Genomic DNA, 19461 nt, shown 5'->3' with positions numbered 1-19461 from the left:
AAGGTTCTTTCATTATTAGTTCAATATAGTAATCTGATTCTTAAAATGAACTAGTTCATTTTTGAATTTTTTTTAGTGTATTTTAAAATGCAAATTTCCTATAATAAATTAAAAATAATCTTATAATAACCTTATGTTTTTTTATAATGATCTATTTTATTTGGTTCTGTGTTCTACATCACTTATTTAATTTGCACGACTTGAACTAAAGCGATTTATATTATTTGCATGATAAGTGGATAGTATTATTTGCATGACAAGAATGGATGCATACATCTGGTAACAACAAATCTTATATCCTCATTGATGTGGGTTGGTAGCAGCACAACTTATATTGAGAAATTTTAAGTAGCAAACTTTTGCTATAGAAAGGTGATGGCGGATTGCATAGTAGTAATTCATAAACATGGCGGATTGCAGAGTAATTTTTAAGGGTTTTGGACTTTGGATAGAGTTAATTAGGTACTTTTGTTGGATTTGTGTTTATGTAATTGGAATAGATCTATAAAATTCTCATAATAAAAAAAATAAAATAAACTAATTTATTTTAATCTTTTACTCTGATTTAATTAAAGACATGAGGAATTGAAAATTGAAATGATTTTAAGTATTTTGGCAAAAATCTAATCTTTAAAATAACACATATATTCATTTATTACTAATGCATTTTCTAAGACAATTTAAATAATCATTGTTTGGAAATTCTACATCTTTTACCCCGTATAGAGTTAATTAGGTACTTTTGTTGGATTTCGTGTTCATGTAATTGGAATAGATTTATAAATTTCTCATAATAAAAAAAATTAAAATAAAAACTAATTTATTTTAATCTTTTACTCTGATTTAATTAAAGACCCAGGGAATTGAAAATTGAAATGATTTAAAATTTTGTCAAAAATCTAATCTTTAAAATAACACACATATTCATTTATTACTAATGCATTTTCTAAGGCAATTTAAATAATCATTGTTTGGACATCTTTTATCCCGTGCATATACCAAATCAAGAAAAAGGAAAAGCGAAAGGAAGAAAAAAATGATTTCAAAATAGAACCTCGGAGTAGTCGATCTCGTAGGATCGAAAAAAAGTTGTTTTCTTCTTGTGTGATTAAAGTCTACGCTTCTAAATGGAGTACCTCCTAATTCAATTAGTTTTTGTAAAAATTAGTAAAATAGGCTTTTTTAAACAAGTTTGTTTACTTCTTAATTTTCTTGAAAGATAACCCGCCACAAAATAGAACAGAGACGTTACCAGGTTAAGGACTTAATTAGTGATTTTACCATGTTTATTATACTTCGTACTTCTATCTTCTATCGAATATGATTTTTGTTCATGAATTTCCATTCCTAAATTAGTTATTACATCTACGAAATATGCATAAGTATAATTGGTGGCCCGCTATATAATCAACTTATCCTTCTCCCGATAGATTATTGATGGGCCTCCAGCCTCCATAGCCCATAAAATTTGGGAGTATAAAGAACTGAAATATGCGTTGTGATATTCTATTTAATTGATTACACAAGAATAGTTTACAAATAGATTTTAGTAACTTATCTCGTGAAAAATAATGACACTTTCTTTTTTTTATTTTTCGTCCGTCGTATAAAAGTATTTTATCTTCATTTATAAAAATTTATTCTAAATTTATTATTTATATACATCAATTTATTTACAACTTATACTATTTTACAACTTTATCTAATTTTATGGAAAGAAGAAATATTCTTAATTAGATTTTTTTGAACTTAAATGCTAATAATCCCTCCGTTCATAAAAAATAGAGCAATTTGTGTATGACACAGATTTTAATGTAGAATTGATAAAAGTAAGAGAGAATGAGAAAAAGTAAGTGAGAAATAGTGTTAGTAGAATGATGTGTATTATTTGTTGAAACTTTCCATAAATGAATGTGCTCTATTTTTTGTGGACGGAGGGAGTATATAATTGAGTTTAAATACATTACGTTGTACTCCAAATGGATACTCCATCCGTCCGTGAATAGGAATTCCGGTTCACTTTTATCATAAATATAAAAGAGTCTCATCTTCCACTAACCCATTCCACTCACATTCAATTTAAAACTAATATATATAAATGAGATTTCTATTCCACTACTTGACATTTTTTAAAACTCATGCAGTCAAGAAATGAGACTCCACGAAACGAAGGGAGTACATGCTATGATCCCTAATTGGCTCGGTGTAGATACTATGAATATTCGAGAAGCAGGCAATTGCTTCCTTGATACGCACTACAAAAATATTTCATCCTTTGGCGCCCATTTCCTCATATCAGTTTCTGCCTTTAGGGTTTTAAAATCTCTTCACCTCCCCCAATTCCAAATCCAAATCCACGCACGCGACCAACAAATTACCCCAAATCCCTAACCCTACATCGCCTCAACATGGATTCGGTCAAATTGACGCAAGGCGCAATCGCTTTCATGACCAGCGACGCCGCCGACGCCGACAAGTCCAACTTCAAGCCGGTGCTGCAGGTCGTCAGTGTGCGCCTCGTCAATACTCAGAATCAGACCGCCGAGCGCTACCGCGTCCTGCTCTCCGATGGTGAATTTACTCAGCAAGGAATGCTGGCCACCCAGCGCAATGAATTGGTGAAATCGAATTATCTGCAGAATGGCTCTGTTGTTAGGTTGACGCAGTTCGTCTGCAACGTTGTCCAGAATCGCAAGTCAGTATTCTTCTATTTATGTTGTGTTTTTCCTTTTTTTTTAAATTGAAATTGAAGTTATTATTCTGTGCCCTGGCTAAGTTGATTTTATGCATCGAATAAGACTTTGTAGTTACATTTCTGTTTTATTTATCGACGAAAATATTAGATTTGACTATCAAGATCGAGTTTTGGTGACATTTGATTGCTTGGTTTTTTTGCTTTTGAATCTGAAGTAGCTGCACTTGCTTGTCGTATATTTGTGAACAAATTGGTGTGTGCCAAATTATAACGGAGCAATTTCATTTGAATATGAACAGCTTAGTTCCAGTTCCTACTTCAGATATTGATACTGTTTTAGATTTCATATTTTTGGTCGAGCTCTAAACATTTTTCTGTAGAGGCCAAACCAAATGAATACTAGGTGTATTAGTCCCCAATCTATCGATCCATATGCATGCAACGAAATAGAAGTTTTACATATTTAATTAATTTATTTATTCATGTTTAGTGTTTTTCAGTAGGTGTAGTATCTTTATAATTTTATTCACTCCATCTTTCTTGTGCGGTTGTATTTTATTTTGAGCTCCTTAACCATATTTTGGCATTGTGCAGGATTATCATCATCATTGATCTAGATGTGATAGTTGACAAATGTGATCAGATTGGTCAACCAAATCAGTATCCAGTGAAGGGTGATGGCCCTGTCCCTGCCCCTGGCCCTGCTGTAACCAGACCATATGCACCAAGTCAGCTGATGAATCAGCCAGCTTACCCTGCCGAGTCATCATTTAGCGTTTCCTCTCCAATGCAACCTGTGGGTGCTAGTCCTGCTGGAGCCCAATTTCAACAGTCAGGGGAAGAGTACAATGCTGGCACACATTCTTATGGTAATTCTTTTCCTAGCAATATGAATCCGGGTAGATATAACCCTCCGAATGCGTCGCAAGTATTTCCCAGACCTGAACCTGGTTCAGCCTATCCCAAACCTGATGTTGGTCCAGGCATTCCACGAGCTCAGTTTAACAATTATGCCCGCCCGCCTAGTTCATTGCATCAGCAGCCGTCTCCAATCTATTCAAATAGAGGTCCAATTGCCAAAAATGAAGCTCCTTCAAGAATAATACCAATTGCAGCATTGAATCCGTATCAAGGTAGGTGGACAATCAAGGCCAGAGTGACAACAAAGAGTGAACTCAGGCTGTACAGCAATCCTCGAGGTGATGGAAAAGTGTTCTCATTCGATCTGGTTGATGCTGATGGTGGAGAAATAAGGGTCACTTGCTTCAATGCTGTTGCGGATCAATTTTACCAACTAATTGAGCCTGGCAGGGTTTATATGATCTCCAAAGGAACGCTAAAACCTGCACAGAAAGCATTTAACCACCTACGCAATGATCATGAGATAATGCTGGATAGTACATCAACTGTGCAACCTTGTCATGAAGATGATAGGGCCATCCCACAGCAGCAATTTCATTTCCGCCCCATAAGTGATATAGAAGGTCTGGACAACAACAGTATTTTGGATTTGATTGCTATTGTTTCTTCAATCAATCCACCCAGCTCTATAATGAGGAAAAATGGTACTGAAACTCAAAAAAGAACTCTCCAATTGAAGGATATGTCTGGGAGAAGTGTTGAGTTGACTTTGTGGGGAAACTTCTGCAACGCTGAAGGACAAAAGCTACAATCCATGTGCGATTCTGGTCTTTTTCCTGTTTTGGCAGTGAAATCTGGCAGGGTTAATGACTTCAATGGGAAATCTGTGGGCACCATATCCAGTACTCAGTTGATTATAGAGCCTGATTGTCCCGAGGTTCAGAAACTTAAAACTTGGTTCGACAGCAATGGTAAGAACACACCTGCTATATCTCTTTCAAAGGAATCAGGCCCAGCCCGTATGGATGTACGCAAAACCATATCTCAGATCAAAGATGAAAAGTTAGGGACCTCTGAGAAGCCAGATTGGATCACAGTATCTGCCTCAATTGTATTCATAAAAGTTGATAACTTTTGTTATACTGCATGTCCAGTCATGATTGGAGATCGACAGTGCAACAAAAAGGTTACTAACAATGGAGATGGGAAATGGCGTTGTGAGAGATGTGACCAGTCAGTTGATGAGTGTGATTATAGGTATATCCTCCAGATGCAAATCCAGGATCACACTGGCTTAACATATGTGACTGCATTTCAGGAGACCGGAGAGGAGATAATGGGTAGATCTGCCAAAGAGCTGTACTACATGAAATATGAAGAACAAGATGATGATAAATTCTCTGAGCTGGTGCATGATGTCCTTTTTACAAAATTTATCTTTAAACTGAAAGTGAAGGAAGAGATTTTCAGCGATGAACAGCGGGTAAAGTCAACTGTAGTCAGAGCAGATAAGGTTAACTACCCAACAGAGACCAAGTATCTGCTTGATTTGGTTTCTAAATTAAAAGATGATGACTTAGGTTCACTACCTCCTAAAAGTGAGAGTATGTCTGCAGTATCCGGGCTGACTAGTGGTGGATTTGGTGGAAGCAGACAGCCTGAAACTGGTGCAGCTATGAATTACAGCGGAGTTGCTAACAATGTGGCTAGAGAGGGTGGTGCAAGTATGAGTCAATATGGTAACCAGTATGGTGGCTCGAGATATCCTTCAACCGGTTCGACTGGAATGTATACAAGTTGTGGTAGCTGTGGTGGCTCCGGGCATAGCTCTGCAAATTGCCCAAGCCTAATGACTGGTGCTGGACAATCATATGGAACTGGGCCAACTGGCTTTAGCAACAGGGCGACGCCTGGGGCTGCTGGTGGTGGTGGTGGTGCATCTGGAGACTGCTTTAAATGCCATCAACCTGGGCACTGGGCAAATGACTGCCCTAATGTTGGCAGTGCTCCTCCTGCTTATGGGGGCAATAATGCCAATCCTGACTGCTTTAAATGCCATCAACCTGGCCACTGGGCAAAGAACTGCCCTAATATTGGCAATGTTCCTCCTGCTTATGGGAGCAATAATGCTAATCCCGGGAGATACGGAATGGCATCGAAGCAGTACTAAGATTTACTGGCTGATGATATCTTTTTTCGAACATAAGGATTGCCTTCTATGAAATTAAATATTTTTGTTTTAGGCGGAAGCAGGCTTTCAAGTCGTGTTTTAATTTTCTGTGAAGAGGTGTTCATCATGTAATGGCTCTGGCTTCTTGTTGGCTTGGGTTTTGTTACGAATGTACTGCTTAAAATGCTTTTGTAAATTAGTCATCATATCTTTTGTGGAATATTTTGTTTCGATTTTTCGTCATAAGCTCTTTATAGAAACTTCTGACTAACCATCAAATTTGGAAAGTGTAGTAAGGCTACAGGGCTAAGGTTCAAATCAATTTTTATTGGTTTTATTGATAGAAATATCATGAAATTTGATCCATCTTGAAGCTTACATTAAAGTTTATGAATTCAATTTTTTTAAGAATTTAGGTAAAATTGTATCTAGATATTCGAAAGGTTCAACAAAGACAACACCATCTTTGAATTTGATTAAAAAATATTTGTACACTTGTTGGAGGTTTGTTGGTTTGTAAAATTGTATCCTGAGATTAAATAAATATTTAGTGTATTTGGTTCATGAGATTGAATCTCATAACTCAATCATAGATAAATAATCACATGATCAATAAGCTCAATAATCAACTCCTACAATTAAAATAATCTCACTGCTCAATAATCAACTCCTACAATAAAAAAAATCTCACAACTCAATCATAAATTATACTCCCTCCGTCCCCAATTAGGAGTAGCACTTTGAACCGGACACAGATTTTAAGAAATGTAAAGAAAAGTTGATTGAAAAAGTTAGTGGAACGTGAAATCCACTTTTTTATATTGATTTTATAATAAAATGTGAGTGAAATGAGTTAGTGGAATGTGGAACCTTCTTGTCATTTATGGTAAAAGAGAAGTGCTACTCTTAATTAGGGACGAACCAAAATGGAAATTAGTAACTCTTATTCGGGGACGAAGTGAGTATATCACAGCTCAATCCTAAATTATATATTGATACTATTTTATCTAAAAATCCAAACACCACCTTAGCAAATAATTCAACTAGCCATTAATTTGAAACATATATACACTAAATCAACAATTAATTTGAAACATATATACACTAAATCAGCAATACATTATAAATAAGAAATCTGAATTATTTTTTCAGCTGATTTTTCAAAGTTTTTCTAGCAATGCGCCTTTCTGTTATTTCCATCTCTCATTTTAGTAGTAGTAATTTGTTACAACTTCTAAAGCAGACTTCGAATATGAGGTAAACTTTTTGATTAAAAATGTATGGCACACAGGTGAAAATAATTTTGGAAAACAGCTTCATGAAATGCAATAAACCACCCACACTATTAAGGTGGCAAGTCAATTAGCAATTGGTGCATCAGCGCCAGAAGAAATTACCAAATTTCCAACTAGCTATGCTCCAAGCCAGAAATCTAACTAGGAACTGTGAGTTTGATGGTAAATACTAGCTAACAGGACCACCGTTTCTTCAGCTGCTTTCCTTTGCGGGCAGTGTAGACATAGATGCTTAAAGATCTGGCATTCCCTTTCCAGTTGTAGGGTCATAAGTCTTCTCGAGAACAACATCTATCGGAGTGTCCTTGGGACCGACTGTAGAACAGGATATGAGAATGAGAAAAAGAATTGATTTCAATCACAAAAGGATCCATAAAGGATTAGATAGCTCTAGGCATATTATGTGATATCATATTCAAGTATTGACTATCTATTAGTTTGTGAGTTAGCAATTAACAAATTGAACAGTACTAAACAGCTAAACCTATTTACAAGTTGCTCATTTTATTGTCAATTACTTGCCTCTATTAAACCAAATCTACAGGCATACATAGGTAAATCAGCACTCATTAGGGATTACAGCAAAACTCGAGTCTCGATCACCATACCCAGACTACACGTCTTACATTTTTCTGTCTTCTCCTCACAATCTTGGTTCTCTAGGGTTTGAACTTTGAAGTGATAGTGGTATTAAAAAATATGTATGTGAAGGCCCAGCACCATGCATATCATGTAGAAAATTTTAAATATAATTCATGACAATCCGCCTCTACTGTCCTTCTTCGGAGGCAGATACACCTCAAACAAGGCCAGGATAAAGCAAATTCCACAGAAAAATCAAAGAAAATTTCTAGCAGTTCATATCTGATTCGGAGTTCCACAAATTTAATTGTAATTTACTGTAGATTAAAAATTGAAGTGAAATTAGAGTACATCTATTTGAAGTTGTAACTTGAGTATCAGATTTGCTTAATTTGACATGACATCTCTTATTGAATGCATTTTGCGAGAACTGCTGTATTTGTTGTGAGCAACTCAGCCAAGAGAAGGCGAAACTATTCATTTTCATGCTACAAATTTTAAGCATTGTCAGCTACAGTTCAGCATATTGCAGTCTAATCACCAATGTCCCTACACTAAAGCATAACAATTAGAGTATCCGCTCACAAATAGGTGTGTTTTAGGACTGCACTCAGCCATTAAATCTTGTCTGGTTTTGAAAAAGTAAAATCATCTTACAACAAGTTCAATATATACGGCTATATGCAGGAACAAGCTCAAAATGAATTGAAAAAAAACACGTGCATAAATATGCAGAAGAAAAAGCAAGAATCTTACCAACAGTAGGTCTAGGGGTTGTCCTCATCTTCAAGATTTCTGGACGAGGAATTATGGATCCTGATGTTCCATTGCCTCTTGCTACTCTTACCTTGCTACCATCTTCTAAGTACTTAATTCCAACCTTGCAGGGCTTCCTACAGGCAGACGAAGATCGTTGGTCACCACTCTCATGGTACAACAAAAAACAAGCAAAAGGCATATTATCTCACCCTGTTACTGGATCGACAACCTGAACATTTGAGACATGAAGAGGGGCTTCGACAGTGAAAATCCCGCCTTCATGACCCTGCCCTTGCTTGATATGTTTCTTCACCTGCAAGGAGATTATTATCGGATAACGTGTGAAGTAAGGAATCGATACACTAAGAGAATGCTACAAAAATAGTACTCGTAGTGCCTGTTCGGTTCCCAAAATAACTTTTATCTTCTCCATTCACATTTTCGGCCAAGCTTTAGCTAACAATTGTAGATTTGAGCCTGTTTCGGCCCATTTGAATGGACTCCTTTTCACTTATTCTCATGACTAACCATCTCACCTCACCCCCTCCTACTAATTTGTCCATCTCCCTCTCCTCATTATTCTCCTCTCCACCCTACTCTACAACCATGCATAAGACTAATTTAATCCTAGCCAAGGTCTATTTTAGTGTATCTTATACTGCATCTCAAGACAATTTTATTTCATGAACCGAACAGCCACGTATAAGATATGAACTATCAGCGACAAAGCAAGATAAAACCAGATTTGGCATAAAGTAGCGTGATGCATCCCGACACGAACAAAAACCAGATAAAGAGACATTCATCAGCTCAGCCAATGTGTTTTTCCTTTGAGTTCACTCAGTACAATTGAAATTTCATCCATTTCTATTTTCATGTATTAAAAAACCACACATAGCTAGAAGGAAAGCTTGTTTCGCATTTGCACTTGAATCAAACAAAGTATTGGACAATAAATCACATCCAATCAAATACAAATCTCTTACCAGATTCTTGCCCTCAACAATAACACGATTCTGAGATCGAACTACGCGCTTAACAAGACCAGTCTCCCCTTTATCTTTACCCCTGATTATCATGACCTGCCAATCATAATGAAGGAAAATTAAGAAAAAACTAATCACTGGCAAAAAACAGCGAATCTCGCCAAAAAAAAATCAGAAGCAGCAGCATATGATTTCAGTTGCGCTTACATTATCACCTCTAAGAATCTTCCAGTGATGAATCAGTTTCTGTGCTGACTTCCAACCCATTTTGCCCTATACCGATTTCAGCTTTCGAAATTAGTTCAAAACATCGCTTATACAGCTGAAAATTCTACAAATTAGCAACCCGTTGGAAATCAAAAAGCAAAAGATGAATGGATACCTGAAGATTTCAGATTGCGCAACGCAAATTAATGAAAAGGGTTTTAGACTTCACTCATGAGAGCTGTTCCAGAATTGGGGTTTTTCCAAGTGAGGTGATTAAATTTTGGGCCGAATACATTGGGCTTTAATCATGGGTCGGCCCATTGCATGTATTTAGAAGTCTTTATAATTTTGGGCTGCTAGCAAACATGCCAATTGGGTCGATATCGGGTTGATACTCCCTCCGTCTCTGAAAATTTGTCACTTATTTTTATTTTTTCCCATTCCTAAAATTTGTCACCTTTTATCAATTTTAGTAATGGATCTCATATTCTATTAACTCATTCTCACGCATATTTTATTTGTATAAAACTAATAGTAGTAATACTAACTTTTTCAACCCACTTTCTATTATATTTCTTAAAACACGTGTCGAATTAAATAGTAACAAATTATTAAGAACGGATAGAGTATAATTTTAATTAAACCTATAAAGATTAAATATGAACACAATTTTCAATCATAACACAGACTTGGTCCAAGTGGTAGAGCTAGGGCTGACAATTTTTGGCACGACATGAACCCGCACGAAATTGATGGGTATATGTCAAAACTTATTGGGTTCGTGTCCTTATCGTGTCGACACGAAGTTAATTTCGCGTCGTGTTCGTGTTACACGTTAAGAAATAATATTATAATATTATTATTATTTATTTATTTATTTCAAAATTTAAATTAGATTTAGTCTAATGGAGCACTTAGTATATGTATAGTGTCGTGTTCGTGTGACACGTTAAGAAATAATATTAATATAGTGTTGTTATTGTGCCGTGTCATATATGTGTTGTTATCGTGTGGTGTTGACCCGAAGTGGTTCGTGTCGTTGATGGGTTCGTGTCGTGTTCGTGTCTGAGGATAGCGGGTCGTGTTCGTGTTCGTGTTTAGAATATTCTGAACAAATCGTGTTCGTGTTTGTTATTATCGTGACTTGCCACCCTTGGAACTTAATAACTTCACAAGTTTGCCATATGGATTAAAATAAAATATATAATTGTCGAATCTTGCTGAATGATGATTATGTAGTCAAAAGTCAACTCTTGCCGATGTGAATTGTGAAGTTTATTCGAAAAAATGCCTTATGGAGTAATTTATTTCAATATAAATTAACTCTGAGAATTAAAATAGAGGATATAATACCATCGGAAAATAATGATAGATCCAATGATGTTAATTATCAAGTTACTACAAAAAGGGAGGAAATTCTTGAGCTGTATAATTAAAGTGTGACAATGGCCGAGCAAAGAATAAAGTAGTGTACTAGAAAAAAAGACAAAAAAGTATAGTAGTATGAAATTAACAAATGATGTCGGTGATGCAAAACTTCTTTTATATACATTTATAACAAACCCCACATCAAACCTAAACAAAAGGGAAAGCGTAAATAAGACAAATTATCGTAAAATCAATTAATTGTGGGCAAATTTGTTCACCTTTATACAGATATTCTAGGGAAGACAAATTCTTTGCAAGAAGAGGGCAAATTTGTTCACCTTTATTTATTTTTATTTGCAACGCGAGTAACATTTATATAACAATAGTTTTCTCTTCTCCGTCTCTCCTTTTATTTAGCAAATTATCGTAAAATCAATTAATTGTGGCTCGGTTGTACTAATTAGTGCAAGAGGAATATGTGAATAAAAAAGTGAAATATGAATATATGAATCGTGGCTCTTTTGCTTGGAATATTAATGTATAGACACAGTTGTGGTGATAATGTTATCCCACAAAAAAATCCGACCAAAGAGGAAAAACATCAAGCCAAAAGCTCTTTAAAACTGGTCCCTTTGTGTTGATACGATCTTCGTGAATTTTTGTCTTCAGCCAAAACATTTAGCGTATCAATTTTTTTTATCAATTATAGAAGAATAAATTTGGCATTAATTTTATATAAAGCAAATCGTGATATGAAAAGGAGATAAAAAAAACAAAAAAAACAAATACTCCACAAAAGACGTTATTAAACAAAAGTCAAAATCCATGTGAAGCGAACATGGAGAGGGCACTAAATGCTAACTATATTAATAAAGGGAAGGAATTATTTATGAATTGGGTCATGATAACAGAATTCGTTTAATTTACTATTTTGGTGATTAGCATTAAATATTTATCTGCAGCACCGTCAAGGACTAAATACTATGCATGATGTTCAAGATATTCAATCTGTTCCATTTCGTTTTATTTGTGACGATAGTATATGGAGACATAGTACATATTGCTAAGTGGAATACTATATTTAGATGCATTTACTGTGGTATAATAAATTAATAATACACTTCATATCATTATTGAAGGATAGTACAATGATGAGGTAAATGTCAAATTAATTATTCCATTGTGGCATTATATATTTAGAGATATTTACTTGGCAAATTGTTAGTAATGATCAACTTTGATCAAATTCTCTTATTACATTCAAAAATAGCCAATTTTATGAATTTAAAATAAAAAAAAAATCAATTGTCATGGTATTAATTTAGATTAATGGGGGAATTGTGCAGTACTTCTATGATTTTGAAGTTGAAATCTGTGTTATTTTTGCAGATTTGTATACCACTCACATAATTTTTTCTCAAATCTAAACAAGTGAGATAATAAAGAAATACTATGTCAAAGTTGTTATATGATTGCTATTTATATAAGTGATGGGGTTTGATCTTGACCAAATTTACAATTTGCCCCATTTACTTCGTCATACTTCCTCGTTCGAAAAAAAAAAGAATATTTGGAACGGTGTGAGAATTAATGCATGGTTGATAAATAAAGAGAGATGATGAAAATAGTAATTAAAATTGTGTTAGAAAATAGTGTTCATCACGTTATCTTTAGTGTTTAATGATAAGCTCTAGTGGTGTAAATTGTACTCCTGTTTTTTCATTTCCACCAGTCCCAACTTAAGAGTCATATTTTACTTTTACCATAAGTGGTAAATAGGTCTTACATTACACCAACTTATTCCACTCACATTTTGATATAAAAGTAATATATATATATATATATATATATATATAGGGTCTTGTTAGGTTGAGATTTATCAACCTAATTGAGAATTGAAATACAATCTTAGCCACTCATCCAGAATATTTGTGAAATGTCAACAACATGTAGTTTATGTCAACAGAGGGGCATAATTGTAATTTTATTTTTTTATTTTTAATTTTTTTAATTTTTTATTATTTTTAAAAAAAAAAAATTCAACTACATATACAATTCATGTCAACTACACATCAAATGTCAACAATTTTATTCAATAAATACTATTTGACATGAATTGTACATGTAGTTGACATTATATTGTGTAATTAACATGAATTGTATATGTAATTGACATAGATTGTACACATAGTTGACATAAATTGTGTGTGTGGTTGACATGGATTGTACACATAGTTGACATTATATGTGTGTAGTTGACATGAATTGTATATGTAGTTGAAAAATAAAAATTTAAAAATTTAAAAAAAATTTAAAAAAATAAAAAGATTTAAAAAAAATTAAAAAAAAAATTAAAATTAAAAATTTAAAAAAGTATTTATTGAATAAAATTTACTACTACCATTCTGCCCTTTCATAATTAATTAATCTAAAGATATTTTCATGTGGAAAAATCTGGACCACTCATCTATAATCTATAAATATATAAAGCCAGAGTACATGGCAAGGAAATTTTCCCGCCCACTTTCATAAAATATTGATAACTATATTATAAAATTGTATTAGCATATAATATACATTATTAATATATGACTGATTTGATATAGAGAATAAAAGATGTCAATTTGTCAAATCACACTCTTTTTGTCCATTGGATAAAGCAAGATCAAGTGGTCTCTCTCTCAATTTTTTTTATTGACCAATGGGATTATGCCATTTGTTATAATCTCATTAGTCAATAAATATTTTATTTATTATACAAATATCTTTTATATATTAAATTAAATATATATATATAAATTATACCAAAATTCATATTTTTTCATTCTCTACAAATTGAGATCACATTTGCTATAGTTCTATTAAAAAAATATATCTATTTTTCTCTATGTATAATCTTTCTTCTGTATTATAATTTCTCTTTTTTTCAAAGAATTTATTCACCATGGATGATGAGAATGAAATGTTCTCTAATTCCCAAAATTTAAATTATTCCAAGATTATTTGTATTTTATATTGCAACTTATGACTTTTATTTATTTATTTTAATTTATTTTGTCATTTCTTTATAATAATTCCCTATCTATACGTACATAAAAGCGAAATACCAAACAATCCATTTTCCCACTCAGTTTCATGAATTTTTTTTTTTTGACTATATTTAGGGCTGGGGAAAAATACCGAAATACCGAAATACCGGCCTTATCGTATCGAAAAAATACCGAAAATACCGAATTTTCGGTATACCGTGACTTTCGGTACGGTATGATACCTTACCGAAAGATTCCGGTAAGGTAACGGTATGAATTTTCAAATACCGCGGTATACCGCTGCATACCGAAATTCGGTATATACCGTAAATTAAGGTATATACCGTAAACTAAGGTATATACCACAAAAATATAAACACAATTATATATAAAAATATATTTTATATATTTTTAAATTATAAAATCTATCATAAAATATAAATATAATTATGAATACATTATATTTAATTTATTTTTAAAATTATAAAATATAAATAATATTCTAGAAACTTTAATTTTTTATTTTAATTGATGTTGAAAGTCAGGTATACTGTAAAAGTAAGGTATACCGAACTTCGGTACGGTATACCGAAAATGAGATACGGTATTGGTATGGAAATTCGTCATACCGAAAATAAGGTATATCGAAGTTCGGTATACCGAAAACTTTGGTAAGGTAAAGGTATGACTTTTTCGCTTACCGTATTTACGGTAAGGTATACGGTATGGTGGTTTCGGTAAGGTATACCGTACCTACCCACCCCTAACTATATTATATAAGTCTTTTAGTATATATTATAGAAATTTATTATAAGATGTATGATATGATAGAAGCATGTGGAGGGTGTGATTGACATGAGTAATAAGATGTTACTCCATAAAATCAATGATCAATGAATAAATCAATGTAATAAATGACACAATCTCATTGGTTGATAAATATTTTTTTAAAATTTATATATCTTCTCTATATTATATTAAAAAATTATAAAAGTTATACTAAAATTCATAATATTTCATCCTCTATATAGAGACCACATTTGTTATAGTTTTGATAAAAAAAAAAGATCTTTTTTTTCTTCGCATATAATCCTTCTTATTTGGTAGTATAATTTTTTTGTCTTTTTTGTTGTTCAATATGAATAATTATGGAATATAATCAATACAATCTATATCTACATCTTTACTACCATAAAAGCAAGGATTTTTTTGTGGGAAACAACAAGAGTTTCCGCCAAACTGGCTGAAGAGATTTATCTATTTTAATTTATTTATTTAAAAAATTACATGCTTCAACCAAAGGTTAATAAATAACCTTCAAGAATTGTTTCTTTTACCTGCTGAATCCAGCAGCTAATGGCATGAACTCTGAAAAAAAGCAAAGTTGATTAGCCTCTATACTAACAATCAATCAAATCGTTCTTACATAAAGAAACTCTCTCATGTTGAGCTTTGGTGGGAATTCTCAAATTGGGATCCTCTCCAATGCAAGGTTTTTTGAGAGCCAAAACCATTTTTTGAGATAAAAAAAGTTGAAAATAAACCCCCATGTTTTTCTATATATAAACAACTTGCATAGACACGGATTCATACACAATCATTTTTCTTCTCTTTCATTTTTTTTCTACCGATTATTTCCTTCTCTCTAAATCTTCTTTCTTTTTATTATTGAGCTAATGAACGATTATATTTTTGTAAATATTGCAAGTGAATTTATCGGCATAAGAGGTTAGCGTTAATTTTCTTCTCTCTAAACCATCTTTATTTCTATTGTTGATCTACCGTACTTTTTTGGGCATATATTGCAGGTGAATTCATCACCTAAAGAGGTTAGCGTCATCTTTCTTATCTCTAAATATCTTTTTGTTTATGGTTGATCTACTGGTCGTATTTATGTTTGATTATTTTGCAGTGGAATTGATCGCCATGAGAAATGAAAAGCTCTGTAAACTGGTTTTGCAATCATGAATCTTCTACTATCTACTTTTGCTTCCAATTTATAAAACTAATCATTTTTATGCTTTTGCAGGTATTGTAGGTTAAATGATACGAATGACAGGAAAAGCAATATGAACTGGTTTGTTTACTTAAATCTCATATTATCTAAATTTCTTCTGTTTTATTTTTTGTGTTTTATTTTTTGTTTGATTATTTTATTATTAGTTAATTTATTTATTGTCTTGCTTTTACTTTTTTTTTCCCTATCTATTACTCCATTTACATATTTCATCCTACCTACAGTATAAAAATGATATTATATCCTATATTAACAATTTATATTCTTCAGAGTTTTCCAGGTAGTTTGTTCTCACAGAAAGCTTCTTGGTATCATTCACATGATCGAAAAGAAGAGCATCATTTACACAGTTGTCTTTAAACCAACCGTCTGTAGAAGAAAATTATGATTTATTCAATGAGTAGCATAATCTGCTGCTAGCCTGCTATAAAATTCTATTTCAGAATTTGTATATACTATATCACAACTGAATGAACTAATCATATTATATCCACTTACCCGTGTTGAGATTTATATATTGAGTAGATTGAGAAGAAAATTAAGTGTTTTGTGCCATCAATTGCATTAATTACTGATTGACTGAATTTTCAACTTTTCATTGATAAAATAAATTATACTATATGGAATGGAATATTTATTTAGCTTTATTGAAAGATGATTTGATTTGAGAGCAGGAACATTAATTAGTGAATTATGTTTTTGCAAAGTGTAATTACTTATCAATCCCCAAATGCATTTAGTGCTGATTGACAAGTTTTTGGGAAAAAAATATTATTTTAGTAAATGACACAAGTTAGTCACATTTTCTATTGTCAAAATTTCTATTCATAAATTCGGATATATTTATTTTAATATTCATAAATTTAGTTTTATTTAATGTTTATTAATTTGAATTAAGCATGTGTATTGAAAACTTACTTTGCATTTGCTGTTACTCATTAATAAATTTTATAGTCTCAAATTTAATATGTTTGCATGTATCGATCAATACAAATATAGATTTTGCATGATGCATGCAATCATATCATATTTATTTTCCCAAAAGTTACTCAATGATGTGATTGCATTAGTTCTAAAATATTAGCATGCTCTATATATCAATTTACCATAAATCATTCAGTACATGAAAATATAAGCATATACCCCTCCGTTCTCAAAATAATATATGTGCTTTTTATTCTGAAATCCCAGAATGATGAATCAAGAGCTGATGTAATCTATACATCTATCTATACATATACATATATAAAAGTCAAAGTTGTGAGAATTTTTGTTTTCCTACTCAGTTTTAGGAATTTTTTTGAGTAAATTGTACTTATAAATCTTTTAGCATGTATTATAGAAATTTAATTTAAGATGCATGACATGATAGGTTGTTATTGAACAATACACATACAAAATATGAAGATGTGTTATTGATGTGATTAACAACATGCTACTCCATAAACCAATAGTCAATAAATAAATCAATAAATCAATATAACAAATGGCACAATCTCATTGGTTGGTTGGTAAATACTTTTTTAAATTTCCATTTATCTTTTATTTATTATATTAAACAATAATAAAAATTACACCAAAATTCATAATTTTTCATCCTCTATAAATAGAGACCGCATTTGCTATATTTTTTTTATTAAAAAAAATACTCCTCTATTCTCCACATATAATCCTTCTTCTTTGGTTGTAGTTTTATTTGTTGTTCACAATTACTATTACTAATTTTCATACTATGTTTTGAGGACCAATAATGTATTTTTAATTTCGCATTTCAATTATTATGTTGTTTATTATTTATTTTATAATTTTTAGTTTATTATTTATGGTACTTTTTTTTATCAATTCAATGATAAATATTTCATGTAATAATAATATTATAAAAAAATAATAAAAATAAATATATAATGGTGTGGTTGAATAGTCACTAATAAATCATAAAAAAGGTATAGTTGAGTTGGATGAACATTAAGCATATCTTAAAATATTATAATCATTCTTTAGGGTTCTCTTATATATATACGATGCAAAAATGTAAATTGTCCATTATACGCAATAAAAGCTTGATTGATTGAATGATTTACAATCAATCAAAGATAATAAAAAAGTCCAAAAGTTACATTAATTATATAGCTTCTTTAAGAAGTTTTGCACAAAACCTAAATAAAAGGCAAATGTATACATTGAGCCAATCTTTATAGACTTTTTAACATGTGAGATAGAAATAAACCATTGGTTAATGACATAAAAAGGATTAAAACACATGGTTCAATACATTTTTGCATAATTTTCAATTCTACATACTTCATATTAATGGTTTTAAGAAATATAAATGCAGTTTTGAAAATACAATTAAAAAAAAATCATACAATTCTTTTTGCAAATTGGCGGAAAGTCTTTTTGATTTCCTCTCAAAACTTTCTCCGAAAATAACTGTTGCTTTATATGTTCATAGATTATAGATTATAAATTATAGATCACAGATAGATATATTATGAATTATAGATTATAGATTAGCAAGAAACTTATAATTATTTTTTTAATTATTTTTTCAAAATTGCATTTATATTTCTTAAACCATTAGTCAATAAAATTATTTTAAAGAAATTACATTTATATATATAGCTCATAAAAAAATATGAATGATGATGATAAATGGATGTCAACCAATGGAGTACATAAAGCTGCAAATCAATTTATAGAAAGTGATGCAAAGTATGTTATAGATGCAAAGTGTGATCAAATACCCAAATAAAAAAAATAGAGATAGATTTGGCATCCAATAATTTAGAGAAAGAGCTTCTCTACATCTCGAATTGTGAAATCTGAACCAGGCAATTAGATGTAAGATCATCTCATTTTTGAGCCATGTGCTCTGAAAAGAAATTCAGAAATAGAGTGTGCATTCCATCGATAACGCCACAATTTTCTTTTCTCACGCATTGTAAGTGGGGTTGAAAGAAAGGCTTGTATCTGTGTATTACCTGCCGTGGAAAAAAATAGCTAATCCTCCAAGAAAGAGCCAAAATCTTTAAGCATTCTCCCACACAACAAATTCGAACAAAAATGTAATTTCAAAGGCTCTTAAGAATAGAGAGGCCACATAGCAATCGATCAGTTGTGTTAGCGAGACCATGCAACAATCGAGGGCGAGATGGAGCTAGAGATGGCAGCCGGAGAAGTATGTCGCAGTGAGATCGAGCGTGAGGCAGAGACAATTAATGGGGTCGACCGAAAGAGGCCAAGCCTGTGCTGTGTAAGGTGAAAGCGACAACCGCTTGCTCAACATCGCCACTTTCACCATATATTTTGGTGTATATGCTAAGTTTTTTATAATGGGCTAGGCTTAATATGTATTTGTTGCGATAATATATAGTTGTCCGCTAATCATTAATAGTTATAAATCTGTTTTCATATATTTAACTCTATAAAATTTGAGAGGTGTATAAATTGGTGCAATTTAAGCATAAAGTTTGATATAAATTGAATACAAAA

General features: G+C 32.0%; 2 protein-coding genes and 1 long non-coding RNA gene across 3 annotated transcripts; 2 read left to right on the top strand and 1 right to left on the bottom strand.

Annotated features, from left to right (window-relative positions):
- The first annotated feature begins 2299 nt into the window (after positions 1-2299).
- On the top strand, positions 2300-5957 carry LOC125215202 (replication protein A 70 kDa DNA-binding subunit A). Its single transcript, XM_048116548.2, has 2 exons — positions 2300-2695; positions 3290-5957. Exons 1-2 carry the CDS (start codon positions 2409-2411, stop codon positions 5724-5726), a joined length of 2724 nt encoding a protein of 907 aa, XP_047972505.1. The 5' UTR covers positions 2300-2408; the 3' UTR covers positions 5727-5957.
- A 1022-nt stretch (positions 5958-6979) lies between these two features.
- On the bottom strand, positions 6980-9836 carry LOC125212137 (KOW domain-containing protein). Its single transcript, XM_048112216.2, has 6 exons — positions 9731-9836; positions 9556-9621; positions 9349-9444; positions 8572-8675; positions 8360-8496; positions 6980-7336 (listed from the first exon to the last, which is right to left on the bottom strand). Exons 2-6 carry the CDS (start codon positions 9613-9615, stop codon positions 7254-7256), a joined length of 480 nt encoding a protein of 159 aa, XP_047968173.1. The 5' UTR covers positions 9616-9621; positions 9731-9836; the 3' UTR covers positions 6980-7253.
- A 5745-nt stretch (positions 9837-15581) lies between these two features.
- LOC125203524 (uncharacterized) lies at positions 15582-16323 on the top strand. Its single transcript, XR_007173386.2, has 3 exons — positions 15582-15781; positions 15865-16029; positions 16240-16323. It is a non-coding gene; the product is annotated as an uncharacterized LOC125203524 (long non-coding RNA).
- The last annotated feature ends 3138 nt before the right edge of the window (positions 16324-19461 follow it).

Source organism: Salvia hispanica, chromosome 3 (genome assembly GCF_029641045.1).
Source record: "Salvia hispanica isolate PSC_SH4W2 chromosome 3, Shi_PSC_v1, whole genome shotgun sequence".
In the NCBI taxonomy this organism is placed as follows: Eukaryota; Viridiplantae; Streptophyta; class Magnoliopsida; order Lamiales; family Lamiaceae; genus Salvia; species Salvia hispanica.
Note: the sequence above shows the minus strand (reverse complement) of the source record. Positions and strands in the feature narration are given on the sequence as shown.

Bases quoted from the DNA above. Each gene is read 5' to 3' on its own strand.
- LOC125215202 (XM_048116548.2), top strand. From the start codon at position 2,409: ATGGATTCGGTCAAATTGACGCAAGGCGCAATCGCTTTCATGACCAGC. The intron at 2,696-3,289 runs GTCAGTATTCTT...GGCATTGTGCAG, and splicing joins AACGTTGTCCAGAATCGCAA to GATTATCATCATCATTGATC.
- LOC125212137 (XM_048112216.2), bottom strand. From the start codon at position 9,615: ATGGGTTGGAAGTCAGCACAGAAACTGATTCATCACTGGAAGATTCTT. The intron at 9,445-9,555 runs GTAAGCGCAACT...TATGATTGGCAG, and splicing joins AGATTCTTAGAGGTGATAAT to GTCATGATAATCAGGGGTAA. The intron at 8,497-8,571 runs GTGAGATAATAT...GTCTGCCTGTAG, and splicing joins GTTGTCGATCCAGTAACAGG to GAAGCCCTGCAAGGTTGGAA.